This window comes from Triturus cristatus, chromosome 9, assembly GCF_964204655.1.
Source record: "Triturus cristatus chromosome 9, aTriCri1.1, whole genome shotgun sequence".
In the NCBI taxonomy this organism is placed as follows: Eukaryota; Metazoa; Chordata; class Amphibia; order Caudata; family Salamandridae; genus Triturus; species Triturus cristatus.
The window spans coordinates 354,205,433-354,222,548 of record NC_140592.1 but is presented as its reverse complement, the minus strand read 5'-3'; the positions used below and the strand labels follow the sequence as shown (position 1 = coordinate 354,222,548).

Sequence of the window (17,116 nt, the reverse complement as noted above, 5' to 3'; positions counted from 1 at the left end):
CAGATGTAGCAAGCCGCTCTTCAGTTCCCACAGGCTGCCATTACGGGAGATTCTAGAATTTAGGTGGACCGATAGAGAATAAGTCATGAGTGTGTAGAAGAATGGGGGTTGTATGGAAGCAGGTGATCTATATGAGAATGGTGCTTTGATTACACTTGAACAAGCTGAGGAGCCCTTTCCGCAAGGGGTGGGACAATTCTTACACTACAATGTGATTAGAAGGATAGCCAATAAACTATGGGGGATAGTTCTGGGGGACCGGCGTAGATCCCACGCACTAGACATAGTGTTGCAAATGGATCAAGGTAGGGGGCATTTACGAGGATGTATATGGCACTGAGGGTGGATATCAATTAATCACTAAAGACCAGGCAAAAGTGGGAAGCAGATACTTGCTTTACGAATAAACACTGGCATGGGGCTCTAATACTTATACATATGTCCTCCAGTAATGCCACATGTAAGCTAATACAGATTTAAGGCCCAATTCCGATGTTGTTCGGAAGGCCTCAGAATCGGATTTGACTTTCCCAGATCCGATTGGTGACCCTTGTTTATGAGCAAATGGTACACAGGTCCGAACAACCAAGTACAATGCGAAGATCGCGTACGCGCCAACCGAATCGTTTTCGGGACCGAACCTGTCTGTACGACTCGTTCGTGGCCAAATCGTGCTGCGCTATGGAGCCGTATTCCAACCGACCAAGTACGATGCACTATTCGGACAGCCGCTTCGCCTCGGTCTCAGTAAGACGAAACGGCTGTCCGAAGCGTACTTCAGGGGGGCGTAGCATTTCCCCCTTCAGCCGGGGCCCTCCGAATCTGTCACAAGGGTTTGCCCATAGGTCACCCCGATCCAGGCATGCACAGTGTGGCGGGCACCATGGGGTGCCCACCATAGGGTGTACGCTTTTCCCCACCCACCCCTTTTCTGCTATGGGAGACTGTGTAAGCATCTGTACATGGGCTCCCATAGAGTTCAATTGGAGTCCGAGCGAACAGAGTCCTTAAGTATACGACAGCATTGTACTCGCTTGTTCAGACTCCCGCAGCACGTCTCGCTTGGAAAGCCCTACGGATCTGAGTCGTACGGAGGGCTTTCCTAGCGAGATCGGAATCGGGCCCTTAGTCTTATACAGTTCAATTTTGTGCCCGGAATATACATTACTCTTGTAGTGCCTGTTAAAGAGTATAGATTGTCTCAAATGTAAACAAACTAAAGTCATATATCAGCGCCCAACCTGAAACTGCCTAAGAATCAATGATCATTGGGTACCGGTATTGGGAGAATATCAGGTTAAATACGAGTTGAATTACCTCTGCGTCCTCAGGCATGTTTGCTAGGAGTAGGAGCTAGTCACACAAAAAGTAAAATAAAGAAAAGGTTCATTGGTTTTTCGTTGCTATTTCTGCTGGTAATACATTGGAGAAGCCCTGAAATCCAAAATGTAACCAGCTGGCTTAGAAAGGTGATTGAATGGTCTGTGGCTTAAGAAATAGAATGAGGCTAACTAGAAGAGACGATAGACTGCCTGCGAATTTGGAAATGTGGTATGCATTATTGAGAGACTTGCAGTTTCCATCAGATTAACTCCCAACATGACCAATAATAATCTTAGCTGTATGGTAGAAGGAAATAGGTACAGATTTAGAATTGGTGGGTTAAACAGAAAAGGACTGTTAAGCCGAGACATATAAAGATGTATGATACATAAATGTAGGACTGTAAGGTCTGGTGCATTACAGATTGTAACAAAAACCTATACTCGTGGCACAAGTTTGTATACTGTTTTCTTTATCACTTTGGAGCTGAGAAAAAAAATTCTGACATGCTCATCTGACAATCCGATGAAGTACAGGCCGACAGAGGTTTACATATAATTTGCTTGATTTGGATTGGACACTTTTATGTGTGTTTTTTTGCTCTTCTTCCCCTGTCGTTGAGGAAGAGTAAAATAAAAAAAATGCCCCACCCACCTGCCGAGTGGACAAATGTCCTTTTGCAAACCCTTAGTTGAACTGCCTCATTTAGACTTGCAAGGAAGTTTGGTGCTCTGGCAAAACACCATTTTGCAGTTCAATGGCTCCCCATCAGTTAAAAAGACTTTTTTGAGGCAGGGTCCATTATTTGACTTCCTTAGTTGGCGATGCCCTTACTAGCATTGTGAAAGAACTAGTCATACTCAGGATATGTTTACCTAAGCAGCAGAGCAAAAGGAGGTGGCTTTGAGGAGTGGTATTGTCCCTGGTTTTAAATTATTCAGTGTGCAGGTATGACCCTGATGTCTGAATGTATTTGCTCCTTGCTTTATTTGAGAGCATTTCAAATCCCAGAAGGCTGCAAAAGCTAGACTTCTAGTCGCTGAAGGAGTTGCTTTTTCCCTCAGTGAGTAGATGGTTGCTTATTGTTGTTTCTAGATGAATACAATTGTCCAAAGATTTACCAACGGTTTGCCATCATCTTGTGAGATGCATTTAGTTCTTGAAGCATGCAGTAATTTTGTTTTGCTCGAGCTTTTGAGGTACATCTCCAGGTATTAGTAAAATGCTCTAAGCTTTCTAATGAGTATATGAAGTCTTGGCAGAAATGGGTATGCCTGTGTTTATTTTGAATCTGCTTGTCCGACTGCATGAGGACAATTATGCCCAAGTGAGATGGGGGTCACAAGAACAGAAAACTGAAAGAATCTCAGTGAATAGAGGAGTTCGCCAGGGCTGTGTTATGTCCCCCACCCTGTTCTCTTTATATGTGAATGGGGTGGTTAGTTTTCTTCAGGAAATTCCATCTGATGCCCCAGCCCTGGCAGGAGATAGGATACCTACACTCCTCTTCGCTGATGATACCTTGTTGATCTCTAAGACCCCGGTCGGGTTGCAGAAGCTCTTAGATAGGTATAATCTTTTCTGCTCATTAAGAGGGTTGACTATTAACACCACAAAGACTAAATTAATGACATTCAGCCCCTATAAGCCCTTTAGGAACATCTTTTCTTTGGGTGGAGCATCTTTAAAAAGAGTTAGCACTTTTGACTATTTGGGTATTCGCCTTTCCGATACAATGCAATGGAAACCCCACATCAATAAGATGCTTTTGAATCATAGGCATGTGACTGGGGCAATAGGTAGGGAACATCGTCGCTCATGTAGCAGACCTGTTGCCCCAGCGCTCACGATCTATGCATCAAGGGCAGTAAGTTCCGCCCTGTATGGTGCAGAACTTTGGGGGTTTGACAATATGCAAGAGATCAGAAGTTCGGAACATAAGATCTTGAGAGGGCTTGTGTCCCTCCCCTGCAATGTTCCACTCAAGCCCTTGATGAGCGATATGGGAAGACGTTCTTTTAAAGACATTGCTAGATTAAGGCCATTGCTTTTTTGGGCCCGTTTGTTACGAACCCCTGAACTTGCTTGCTATACCACCGCACTTAAGGAGGTAATTGGCCTGGATTGTAATCATAGGGTCAGCTGGCTCAACAACGTCAAAAAACTTGTGTTCACTCTGGGTCTCAAAAGGTGTTGGGAAGGCCAGAACCCGCCTAGTAAGGATGAGCTCAAAAAGGCATACTGGCTTTGGGTTGATATGCAGGAATTTAGCAATCCAAATCTGGGGAGGATGGCAGATGAATTCTACCAGTTCAAACAACATATTTCCCTAGAGCCGTACCTTGATTTTATCAAAATCCCAAGAGATAGGGCACTCTATGTACAGTTTAGAGTAGGCTCTCTTTTGGTACGTGAGCTTACTGCAAAATGGAACCCCCCGCGCCAGACAATTGCGGACTGCCCTTGTTGCGAGGCACCAAAAGAGAGTGTGGCTCACCTCATGTTTGTGTGTCCAGCGTATTCAAGAGCTAGATCAAAGTGGCTCAAACCAATTTGTAGACAACTGGGCACTACAGCTCACATCTCTGCCCTGCGGATTTTGAAAACAGACTCTAGAGCTCTCTTTGTATGTGGTGTGGCGAAGTATCTTGGTTGTATTTGGTTTATCAGATCCAAATTTCTGCGCAGGGAGGTGTTAAATGAAATTGGAAATGTGATTGTGCTCCTTATGTTGGCTTTTCCCATATTTTTATTCTTTTAAATGACATCTAATAGCTGTATATGAAGTACGTCTTTTTTATTCTCATTTTAACCAAATTTATTTATTATAATCTGTTAAAAATTGTTAAGTATATAAATGGTATTTTTCTGGGTATGAAATTGTTACTTTTTTACTAACAAAACAATTACATCCTTTTAAACTCCTTTTGGAGCCATTGTATATAATTGTTCCACTTTTATCGTCTTAATGATAATTCTGCTTTTATGATATTTGTTTATCGAAATAAAGCCATTGAATACGAATAATGAGTATATGGCAGTTAAATGACATACTTTGATTATTTTATAGCAGAGACGTCAGTTGATGAAATTATGGTCTTGGTTGTTGATTTGTGTGAGTGTGTCCTCCTGGACCTGTGCAAAGTCAGAGAAGGATGAGAAGTGGGGGATATAGTTTTGTTGGATCCACAGGGTGAACATCAGCAGGGCTATGATTTGGTCAAGTAGGTTTGCTTCTTTCTCAGAAGAAGGTCACGAGACAATCTACAAATGTTAGGAAGAGAACCACAATAGTATTATTGGGGGAATGGGATGGATAGCTCTGTGAACTTACAAAAGGTCCAATACTGTAGTTTAGAGAGTGTTGTTTCCATTGTGCATGCATGCCTGGAGAAGAATCTTTTCAGTCTAAGGAAGGCCTCCTTGTGCGATCATTGCTATTTCATACCTTGGTGATTGCAGGAAAGTTTGCCTTTTTTCTAGCACCCTTCATATCCATTTCCGTTGTTGTATGCTGATCTAGCTGGTATGAACATGTATTTAAACAAATAGTTTACAAGATAAGTGTACAGAATGGATGAAATTAGGTTTACCTGTTCCCAATATGTGGTCAATATGGGAGATGGTCAAGAAGAGGAGACGCTGGAATTTGATATCCTAATGTAAATAGCTTTTCAACATAACTTCACAGTCTTCCTTCCACTGATTGGTTGACAGCAGCAGTTATCTCTGTTTCCATAGAAGGTTGGCGATAACTAGAAGAGTGTGATGGGCCACAGTGCCTAGTTGCAGTGACAATGGAAGATGAAGCATTTAAATTAGCATTGAACAGTTGCAGAGTCAAATCATGATGGCCAATTGCAAGGGGATTTGTAGAATTTAGCAAGGAGAGCAGCAAGTCTGGACAGCATCTCGGAAACCTGCAGTTAATTATAGTTTTCTTGTGTACTGCTATTGCTGATCCAATTTTATAATGTTTGTGATGTGAGATACAAACCACACTTTAATGTTGATGGTGAAACAAAAACATCTTGCATGAGAAACTTGGATGGAGATTATGTGACTCATAAACGGTTAGCATAGACAGGTTGTGATGGTCAATATACTGTTTACTGAACAATTCTTAGGAATACTACCATCTGGATGGCATTCAACAAGTACTTAATATTTGTATCTTTAATTTGAAAATAAAACCTTGTATGAATAGATTGGTGTTCTAAAAGTACTGATGAGCATGGAGTGGAATCATATGGTAGCTTCCCTGAGAGCTCAGTGTAAAGTTTGTTTGACATTGGGAAGATCAGTCCATGAAGAGCAGCAGTTCGCATTAGGTGGGATGGTGGATTGGATTTGTCCATTTGGCTAAGCTCTTTGAAATTGGGGATGAGGAAGATAAACAATCCCATTACCGTTATTCTCAATTTCATGTGTGAATCAAGTTTGCAGAGAAGGATTTTGTAGTCACTAATACTGAATGACAAAGTGAGATCTAAGGGCCAATAGATGATGTGTGTGTGGAGCTTCATTAACTACTTAATAAGTGGTAGGTTGGTTAAGGCAGCAGGGGCCTGATTTTATTGATCAAGCAAGTAGAATTTGTGTGGCTGTGCCAGTAGCAGTTCGGTAATATGATTTTCATTTGCGTCTATACCGTGAGCAACAAACAATTGTAGTCAGTATTGAATGCACCATGATGAACTGTGAAGTGTTATACTACATGTTGTGGGGAGAAAATGATCATATTATGTACATTTATACGATAAGGACCTGGTTTCCAAAGCATTGTTTCATGAGTTTTACTTCAAGAGGAATGTACACCTACTCACAAAAAATCAAGTGTGTCTTAAGAGAATTTGTGGAAACTTTGTATCTATCATATTTTATTCCTACATTAATGTCTTTCTGATGACAACTGATGGCAAAGAACCCCCCTCCCTCTACTGTTTAACATAATGAAAGGATACAATTCAAAAGGGTGACAACCCATAAATCTTTCAAATTATGTACAATTTTACAGTTAGTAATGCATACAATTATGAGAATATGAGGTAGGTCACACCTCCTTAAGAAGTCAGATCTTATATGAAGACTTTTAGGATTTCTCATTGTTTGCAAGTTGGAGAAAGAGGCAATTACTGTTTTAATTTTCATCGATATAGCACTACAGAAAAGACAATGTTAAAGAGGCAGATTGATTCCGACTATAATTTTTCTGTGCATATTCTTCTTGGTGTTCTAAAACCTTTGAAATGAGGTTGGATAACCATCCCACATCTGATCTCCTTTCTGTGGGAGTGGAATTCACTAGCTTAAATAAAAGCTTAAATATCTAAACATTGATGGGTCGTACCATGGTGGGAATACATTATAGAAAACTCACTCAGTCTTCATTGATTTAAAGTGTTCCATTAGGCATGTGTTGTCCTTAAGGTTTCAGCTTCAATCTTGTTTTCTTTCCTGGCCTCTGTCTGAGCTGCAGCTCTTGCTTTCCAGCTTTAAACTAAACATACCTATGATTTAAATTCACAATACATTCTTCCATGTACAATTGACCTATTACTAATATGAAATACCTGACAGATCGCTGTATTCAAAGTGACTCAAGGGAAGACTAAGATGACTTCCCAGTGCAGACTGCCATCTGCCAGGTGAGCTCAAAATATTTTGGCCAGAACCCACAAATTCAAGGCTCAGGTTTGTTGAATTAAATCTCACTCACTCATTCTCTATGAAGAAGACCCTCAGAAAGAGCCAAAAGGCCTTGACCATGAGTGTTTTACAAAATTTGTCACGAAAGCAAAAGTAAAACTTTTTAGGCCCCACAGGGCTATGTTTCCAGCTTGTGATAAGTTTGGACTTTGTCTGCCTTAAGCTTAACTTAATACAACTTTTCACCTTTTGTTCCTATGTTTCTCTCGCCTTTCATTATTATCAACCTTAATAAATGTTCTGATTCATTAATAGAATTAGTTGCTAATGATTTTCTGAAAGTGGATGAAACATAGAGGTGTTGCGTAACCTAACCCAACCCAGGGTAGCTTGGGACTCACAGTGTGTCATTCTGTTTGCTGATATTGATTGAGCATGTGGCTGTCTTTTGAATTAATGGTCACAACCTCTTTGTAACATTCTTGAGTGCTAACTGTATTTTAATGGGTAATCCCTGAGCTCAATATGACCTTTATTAATGGATAAAGAACCTTCACAGAGAAATCCTTTCCTATATGGTGTGCACCTCCTCCTGCGATTACCATTTCTCACTTTGATGATAGCACCCAAAGCTCTTGGAAAGTGCTGTAAGTGCAAAATATTTAAAAAAAAATAAAATCTTGCTTTACTATGATTTGGAAATTAATGTTCCTCCTGTACCTAAAAGCACAATTGTAGAAATATTGGGTTTGTTTTGATATTTGTTAAGATAGTGGCCTTGAAGTGAATCCTGGACATCTGAGTAAGCCATAAATAACATGTTCACAACTCTATATTAGGCATTAGCCTAGACTGTTGCTTTTGGATTGATGATAATGTGAATTCTTCAGAACAATCTGCTGCATGTCAGTTATTTTTGCATCGCTGGCCTGATGTCTTTAACTTGGCCAGAATATTATTTTCACATCGTGGTCCAGGCAGTGGTCTTGTCTAGCCCAGATGGTAGCAGTGCTGTTCTGCGTGCACTTTTTGTTTTCACCCTGAACCCTCTGTTTCATGAAGCGACAAAGGTGACTATATCTGTCTACTACCTTAACCATGTGCGCCCCTTGGTGTCATAGTTGTCATCAATGCAGAATTGACTGGAGTATCATTTCCGGAGGATGTGAGAAACCAACTGCACCCCGATATCCAATTATGACTTTCTTTTACGGTCTAGTACCAGAATATCATTGTCAGAATTTTGTCTTACATAGATATTTTTCATAACTTTTGGCTACCAGATATTGCATTATTGATGTTAACACTGGTAAATGTTATATTTTTTAAAACAATATTTAGGACTCAGTACGTATGTATGTATATACAATATTCTGCCCCTTCCCTTGCTTACTTTAGGGTTTATGGGAACCTTGGTTCATCACTGCTTCACATTGCCCATTTCTCTTCAGTTACTTGTCTTGGATGATCAAATAGTAATCAAGGCTGCTGACCAAAGGTGTAATGTGATCACATTTATCAGCTTGTCTTCTTGTATGGAAGTTGAGAGATTAGAAGGGTAGGGCAGAGATCAGGCTCCATTTAAGAAGTGAATGTTAAAACAGCACCTTAAAAATAAGCTTTCTCAAGTTATGCACCAGAGTTGTTGCATGGTGCTGGTGCCTTTGCCAGGGACATCTTACTGATTTCTGCGGCCTCAGACAAGATATATTTTAGGACTCTCTGCTTGGAATAGCTTTGAATTTATTACCCCCTTTTGCGTCATTCAAGCCAAACAATATTGAATTATTTATTAAACATTGAGAACAGGGTAAACAAACACTGCTGAAAGCTCAAGATTTTAGGTGTCCACGAGCCAAATAATAAAAAATAAGCTTGAACAAGAATTGATATAGGCATTTTTTTAGAGTATAGACAGTGCTTAATTTGAGATGATGATTGCCAGTCGGGGGCACCAGCACTTATTTCTGGGCACTAGAACGTATTTCCAGCATCAGATATTTTACCAAGTGCAAGAGAAGGAGAAACATATCAGAAAGGCACAGGGCGAGAAAGACGGTCACACCATAACAAAGAGAGAAAGCGAGAACCTGCAAGAGCGATAAAAAACAGACAGGAGTGTCTGGAAGTGGATCAAAGACTACTATCCTTTGCATTCAGCGCGCTGATGTCTAATTGCACCGCCACCGGCCTTTAGCAGAGTTCGGGCACCAGCACTGTTTCTTTCACAAATTAAGCACTGAGTATAGATCCACATTTTTGTACTTGCAACTACAACGTTTTAAATGGAATTCTGTTTCTAATCATCTTGTTACTCTCGTTGTATGCCAACATGGTAATGGTGACTTGTTAGATGTTTAGTGGACTAGTGCAAGGTATTGAAATAACATATTTGCACACAGCACTTGAAATTGCAGCTTTAGTTGCCAAATATTTTTTTAATCACAATTATTGCTCCCTTCAATACTGGCTTTATCGATGCAACATTGAAAATCAAAGTTCTGCTCTAAGGATTTTCACTATCGCATTCGTTAAAATCGAATAACTTTCTCCGAACTTCTCTTCCACTGCCATGTCTCTCTTGACCTGTTTATATGTGTGCACTTCTCTGGCTAGGCAGTTCCGTGACCTTGCTAACCAGGAGAAAAGGGGGGGATGCAGAATGCAGGAGATGGACAGAGACATAAAGAGAATAGTATAGCTAAATACGTGAAGTAGAGAGAGAATGGGTAGAGCTAGAGATGATGTAGAAAGATCTGTCAGGTAGAAAGAGAAGTAAAGTAGATAGAGAAACGTGAGCAAACTATAAGGAAAGATAAAGAGAGGTAGAAAGAGAAAAATGTAGGTAGATAACGAGAGTTAAAGAAGTAGGTAAGATTTTACAGTGTGGTAGAGAGTTAGAGAGAAAGAAAGAGATAGGAAGAAGGAACTGTGGAGAGAGAAAAAGAAGCACAGTACTCCAGGGGGTGAGGTAGTGAGAGATAAAGGTAATGTAGAAAACGAGATGAATTAATCAGAGGGAAATTCAAGTGCAGAGGTGTACATGAGAGAGGCATGAACCCAGATCGATCAGGGTGGATAAGAGTGGTGATATGGGTCCGCAAGCGGTTAGCCAATGCCTTGGCCAATATTTTGGCCTCCACGTTTAGGATCGAGATGGGGCAATATGAAGCATGCTGGTCCGGGAGTCTTCCCGGTTTATGAAACCACCACCACCTCGGCATGTCTCCAATTCTGCGGGAGGCAACCCTGCTCACAAGACTCTTCTACAACCCTGAGGTAATGAGGTCCTAGCTGCAAAACGAATTTCTTAAAGAACTCATAGGGTAACCCATTGGGCCCCGGCTCCTTACCCGAGTTCAGGTCTCCCAGGGCTGCTCCCAATTCTTCCACAGTAAGTGGGAGATCCAGCTCCACGCTCACCTCGTCAGATAATGCCTGAGGCGGGAGTTCATCCAGGAACTGGCCTATCACATCCTCATGGAGGCTTTCTTTGGGGGCGTACAGCTCTGCGAAATATGTAGAAAAGCTTTCGGCGATATCCAGGGAGTCTGTGAGAGACCCTCCATCCGGGCCCACTATCTCGGGGAGGGGTTGAGAATGAAACAACCCCTGACAAAGCCTAGGAAGCATCTTACTGGATTTATCCCCCCACTGATAGACTTGGCTGCACGTTGCCAACCAGGCAAGACGGGCCTCATCGAGGAGGAGGGCTGCATAGTTCTGTTGCCCCAGGTGCAGCTGCTGTTGTATAAGGTGTCCCCCCTCTTATCGACTACGATGCTCAAGTTCCCCAATATTTGTCTCAGCTTGAAGCAGGGCCTCCCTCTGAGTCCTACGAGCTGCCGCACAATAGGAGATATCCACTCCCCGCAGGGTGGGCTTCATTGCCTCCCATATAGGTTCTGCCTCCGAAACCGACCCCACATTAAGCGTCAAGTATTGATCTAGCGCACCCTCTAGGCACTCCTATAGTCCGCCTTCTGGAGATTCCACGTCGAGAGAAGCCAACGGAAGGGCCGCCTCGCCCATCCCATTCGCAGCGTCAGAGACACCGATGAATGGTCGGAAAGACCCCACGGGAGAATATCTGCCTCCACTACCCGAGCCGCAGCTGCCCTGGGAACGAACAGATAATCCAGGCGGGAGAAGAAATTATGAACCGCAGAGAGAAATGTGTAGCCCTGGTCCTCTCTGTGCAACCGGCGCCAGGGGTCTACCCAGTGGAGGGCTGATATTAGGGAGGAAAGTTTTGTGACTGGACCAGTCACAGCGCCCTCCCCTGGCCGCCAGCGATCCATGGCTATGTCCAAGACATCATTCCAGTCTCCCCCTATTACAGATAGACCGTCCAGAATATCTGCCCTTAGTGCCATGAGCCGCTCCAGCTGTGTCCAGGAAAGAGGAGGGGGGACATAGACACATCCCAATACTACTGGTTCTTCCCTGATCATGCCTTGCAGAAACAAGTACCGCCTCTGGGTGTCGCCCCACGTCTTAGTATGTGTATATGGGACTCTGCGGTGAATCAAGATTGCCACCCCCGTGACCCTCTCACAAATCCAGAATGAAACACTTGTGTGTAGCCATACCGCTGAAAGCAGAGGGCCTTCGAGCCCATAAGATACGTTTCCTGTACCATGAGTATATCTGCATGGGCCCTCTTAGCATATTGGAGGATAGCCCCCCTCTTGATTTTATCCAGGGTCCCCTGACATTCCAGCTCACCACCCTGAAAGCCTCAGAGGAATCCCGGGCCCGTCAGGTGATCCGGCCATGGAGGACCGTGGTAGAATGGTGGGGTGCAGAGAAGAGTGTGCGGCCCAAGCCTAGTGGGCCAATAGTGGAGCAATGGAGTGCGACTTGATAACAAAAACATAAACAGAAACCAAAACATCCCAACAAACCCCCCACCCTATACTCCAATAACACTGAAGCATCTGTCGCGGTGAGTGTCACCCGCAGACCCCAACTGGGAGTCCCGGTGCACCTCAGCCAATGGATCCCCAATGTACAGCCCAAAATCGGCGGGCAGCCCCTCTACTGGAAGCCCAACATGGAAGCCGGCCTTCACATGAACCCTACCGATCCATACGACAATATCTGAGTTATCAGGGACTGTGAGCTCCCCCTTCAATTAGGAGCCTGAAGGAATCTGCTGGAAGGCCAAACCGGCCCTGGAGGCCACACTGCAGGAGCGGGATAGGCGTTGGTATCTGGACCGCCGGCGATCTTTAGGTTTCAGTTGAGAATGCTTGCGAGCAGCCTCACTAGAGGAAGAGTCAGAGTCCCTTGGAGGCGGGGAGTGAGGACGCAGCTGTACCTTCTCTTCCGGCGTGTTGAAGAAATCGGTCCGGGATCTATATACCACCCGCAGCAAGCCGGATATAGCAGAGCTTATGGAAGATTAATGTCTCTGAGTCTTGCCTTAGCGGATAAGAATGACTGCCTCCGTTTTTGAACTAGCTTTGTATAGTCAGGAAAAATCAATATACGCGCATTTTCAAAAGTAAATGTTCCTTGGCCCTAGCCTGTTTAAAATTATGTCATGGTCATGATAGTTCAACAAGTTTGCAATGGCGGGCTTCAGATGGGCCCCAGGCGGAGGTTTTTGCATAAGAGCACGGTGAGCGCGCTCTATCACAAAGCAAGGGGACAGGAACTCCGGGGGAACCCAACTCTCCAACCATCGAGTAAGAAACTGCTCCATGTCCCCCCCTCACATCCTTACGGAAAACCAACAAAGCGGAGGTTGTTTCACCTGGCGCGGCCCTCTGTGTTCTCCACACGTGTCGCCAGGCCCCGCCTGGTTGTCTCGAGGGTGGCCACGCGTTTCTGTAGAGTAGTAACTTCTTCCTCCACCCCCGATATCCGCGTTTCAGTCTCTGTGATGCGGGCCACCGTGTTCCGCAGAGCATGACATCTGAGCCTACCGCTCCGATCTTAGCATCGAGGACATCTCGAGACTACGTAAGCGTGGCCATGAGCGCAGAATTGTCTGGTATCTCAGGACCCACTCCCTGTCCTCCCGTCGGTGCCGCCGCCACGGCCCCAGGGCCCGTGTATTTATCGAGCATGCTCTGCTTGGCCATAGTCTCAACCGGGCCCGTCCAACACCCGTGCACCCAGTACCAGTCCAACTAACTGCTCCTCTCGAGAGCACAGGCCCCTCCGGCGTGGGAATATGGGGACGCTCGGTGTAGAGGGCCTCAGCGCCGCGAATACAAGCCCCACACGATCCGACCAGGCCACAGGGCCTCAGCAGACCACGGGGAGCAGGCAGAAAGGGCCCCCGGGGGACGCTCAGGATACCACGGATTGAAGGCACTGGCCGACTGACAGGACAGAGGGGCCGTTCAAACTCAAGCGGGCCGCTCTGCAACCTCCGCAGTAGAGACAGTCATTCAAGGCCAGACTCGGCCAAGATCAGGCGGGCCCCCTCACTCTCCACAGAGTCGCCAAGGTATTCGCAGCTGCCACCACAGGGCACTGAGCTGCAGCCAAGAACACCAATCTGCCGCAGCCATCCTCACAAGGCAACCCCCCCGCACGACCTGAAATGGCCGATGATGCGGGGGCACGATGATGCTGGGGGAGATCGTGGGTGTCAGCGGCCCGCCAGGTGTCCAACAGCAAGCCTAGAACCCGGTACAAGACTGGCACATGGCCTCTGGTCACGGCCCTAAGCGCTTCGGCAAGCGGCATCCCCCGCGGCTCAAGAATGCCGCCGATAGCCCCAATGGTAAATATAAGGCTTCTTTCTTTTGTATTAACTCTTTTCTGTACAACACTGTGATGGGATCAGCATATCTGTTTCATTTTCTGAAAATTGTAATCCAGTTGAAATTAAGCATCTGGATGGTGGTTTTTGTTTAAACCACTCTCATACGATGATATAATTAAAGCCAGTAGGCCTGGCTTGAATTTCAGCTCTGACCATAACATAACAAGCATTGGCATAGCCAATAGGTCTCGCCTTTGGGACCTTATAAGTGATTAGCCATGCAACAGTTGCATAACTAAATACTTATAAGGTCCCAAAAGCGAGACCTATTGGCCGCAAAAGTGATCGCGATCGCGATCAAACATCAAAGCGGCCGCGAAAGTGAAAGTAATCGCAGCCAAGCGCGGCGCGCGCGCCCGCGCACATCCACTGTAGCTCTAGGCTGGCCTGGTAGCACTTTTTGGAGCCCTCTCAATAAGTCTCGCCAGACCAGCGCATGCGTTGGGTCATGCGAGACCTAAAAAGGCCTGCTGCAATGAGAAAAATAAAAAAAAGGTAGCTTTCTGTAAACAGTGCCTCTATGATATAAAGACGTTAACATGTCATGATTCATTGTACTTTTGAGATGTCAACTAGTCCTTAAAAGAGGAATGAAAGACCAAATTGCATGAGGTAAGAGAGATGCTCCTGTCTGTGGAGCCAAAGATCAGATGTGTACACCTACCTGCATTGGGAATAATATCCCAGACAGCATTGCGCTGTCAAGCCAGACCTAAAAATGTGACACTGAAACGATCGTGTCTGAGTGACCTGATTTCCACATCCACAAAACCCTTTATCCTCTTTGCACTATTGACTTTGTTGTTAAAAAAAAAATCCCATTTCACACCCCAGTATGTTTCATATGTCATTGTTATGTGTTGGGCGCAGTTGCCAGTATGTTGTTACTTCTTTGATGAAAACTTTCACACTTGTAATGAGTTGATGTCTGAACTCACCGCTTCCCTCTGTTCTTTGCAGCCAGTACGAGACGGTGGTGCCCGTGGAAGATACTGTTGTCACCGAGGTAACCACCACGCTGCAGGAATGGTCCTTCCTATGGAAGCAGCTATATGTGGTGAGTACCCAGTCAGGCAGATTGCTAGGAACACAGAGGATCAGTGGCGTAACTATAATTGAGGGGGCCCCCCTGCAAGGTACGTGGAAGGGCCCCCTCCGGACTCCATCAGGGGCTCCCCGGCAGAAGTGCAGTGCTGAGGGGGCCCCCTGGAGCTTGGGCCCCCCGCACTGCTGGGGATGGGGGGGCCTGTGTTACGCCCCTGCAGCTGATCTGTCTTTAAATGGACCTTATAGGACATTGTTCTTCCAGGGTATGTTTTATATTTTCTTTCACGTTAGTCGATTTAATTACATTGCTTGGATGGTTTTACATTTGAATTTTTTAAAAACAAAAAATGATGACGACCACACACAAAATAAAGATAGTTACTCCGCCTAGCACGATTCTAAATGCTAATGACGTGAAAGTCAAGTCATGGAATAAGTAATGGAAGTTCGAGCTGAACAAAAAGGAGCGCACTGATTATACTCCACTTGAGGTGAGCAGATAAAACGGGTACCGATAAGGAGAACTGAGTTTAACTGAATTCAAACAAGCAAATTGATGACAAGTGACTGACGCGGGAGAATGGAGAAGACTCCAGGACAGTAAGTTGCAGAAAAGGACACTCACAACTAAACAAACAGATGAAGGAAGGAGTACATTGCTAATATAAAATGCTGATGACAAATTAATTCCTGCATCGCTAGAAATGTGGGTCAATGAATACGTTTGAATTTAATTGATTTGTGATTGCTCTAATGACTAGAAAGCTAGCTTTGTACTAGAGAAGTTGCAAACTTTATGGTAGATCTAACCCCCCTTCCCCACTTGACAGACTTTGTGAGTCGTATTCCACTTCACAAAGGGTGCGGAGGGATGTACTTTGCATCCCTGCTGGACTACAGTCCGCCATATTGAGAGCTCTTTCCCTGCCTGATAGAGAAATCTGTCCCTTCAGACGAGTTGCTGCCAAGGTGCTTCCCTAAAGGCACTGAAGCTTTGCTATGTGGATGCCATGTTTAGTAGAACCTCACATCAAAGTTTTAGTTTTTCATAAACAAACTGCAAAAGTGGGAGTGGCAGTTTTCACTCTACGTGTGAGGGTCATTTTTTTGGTTTTCCTGTTCTGGGCCACCAGACTTTCTCTTGTGGTCCTAAAGAGCTGAAACATACAGCGGAATGTCTGTCATATATATGGTAGACAGTAAGATGTACTTTGACCAACGCCCCATTGTCGTCGTTGAAGTTTTCCACTGGCAGAGCCAGCAAAGGCTTTGCTGAGGGAAACTCAGTGGTTGCCCCGACTCTGAATAGAACATGCTAACCTCAGGTTAGGTGGAGACCCTCGTCTGGCACTTTTTTGTGGCGTGGTACGCTGTCTGACGAACTCCAAATAGGGCACTTACAATTTCTCTTTTTTTAAATAAATGAATACAGTTCCATGTAAAGGTGTTGTGGTACTGTTTGTTCCAAAAGAGGGAAGAGCTCTAAAGGTTATGTCAAACCAAAATCACCGGCTTCTTCATATGCATGCACTGGGCTCTTTTTACAGGAATAATTTGGCTGGTGCAGAATACACTTTGGAAGTTCTGTAGCTAGTTACTCTCCCATGAGAATATGTCTTATGATAGGTTCCTTACTGCATAATATTGTGACGTACCTGCAACGTCAGACGCCCATGAGGAACTGACTACAGAAAAGGAAGCGTTGACGGCCTTTGCAAAATTGCATAGTGTTTTAAAGGATTCATCTCTCAGCCGAAATAGTTCAGTACATATAGCCTATGTGTTCTTCTATCACAGATTTGTTTGCTCTCATTTAAAGCATTTTACTGTGTGTACTGGGGTTAGTGCTGCATTGACTTATCGAATGCACTTGAATTGTTTGATATAATTGTTCCTAAGACTGTGTGATGTAGTGGTATGACTAGGCTGAGCTTGTGATATCACCCTATCACCCAACAGAGATATCCTCAGTGGCACAAATTGATGCGTGCAATGGCCGTTTTTGAATCTGCCTACATTTCAGTTGTATTATTATAAATGACAAGTTTCTGCAGAACAGAACATTGTTTTCTTGCTTTTTGTTTGACCATAATCCTAAAATCTGACCGGAAACGTTGTATTTCGGTTCAAATATTCAGGCCCCAATTTACAGAGCTACTGTAAGTCTAACTTACCCGCTCAAAAGGCTCGATTTACAAGTCAAGGGTATTTGCAACAGGTGAACTTACATGCTTAAACTCCTTGACTTATGCACAACTGTACTCCATGACGGAGTAATACTGCATGGGAGTAAATGACATTCAGGGAGTGAGC

The 17,116-nt window shown here is 44.3% G+C and overlaps 1 protein-coding gene across 3 annotated transcripts in view; it reads left to right on the top strand.

The window, feature by feature from the left end:
• The window catches only part of DOCK3 (dedicator of cytokinesis 3), a 1,365,978-nt gene that overhangs the window by 688,948 nt on the left and 659,914 nt on the right, over positions 1 to 17,116 (top strand). For all 3 annotated transcript variants that reach the window (XM_085625129.1, XM_085625128.1, XM_085625127.1), the window contains exon 5: positions 14,717 to 14,813. In XM_085625129.1, the coding sequence (XP_085481255.1) occupies positions 14,717 to 14,813 (97 nt within the window). The remainder of the gene's footprint in view (positions 1 to 14,716; positions 14,814 to 17,116) is intronic.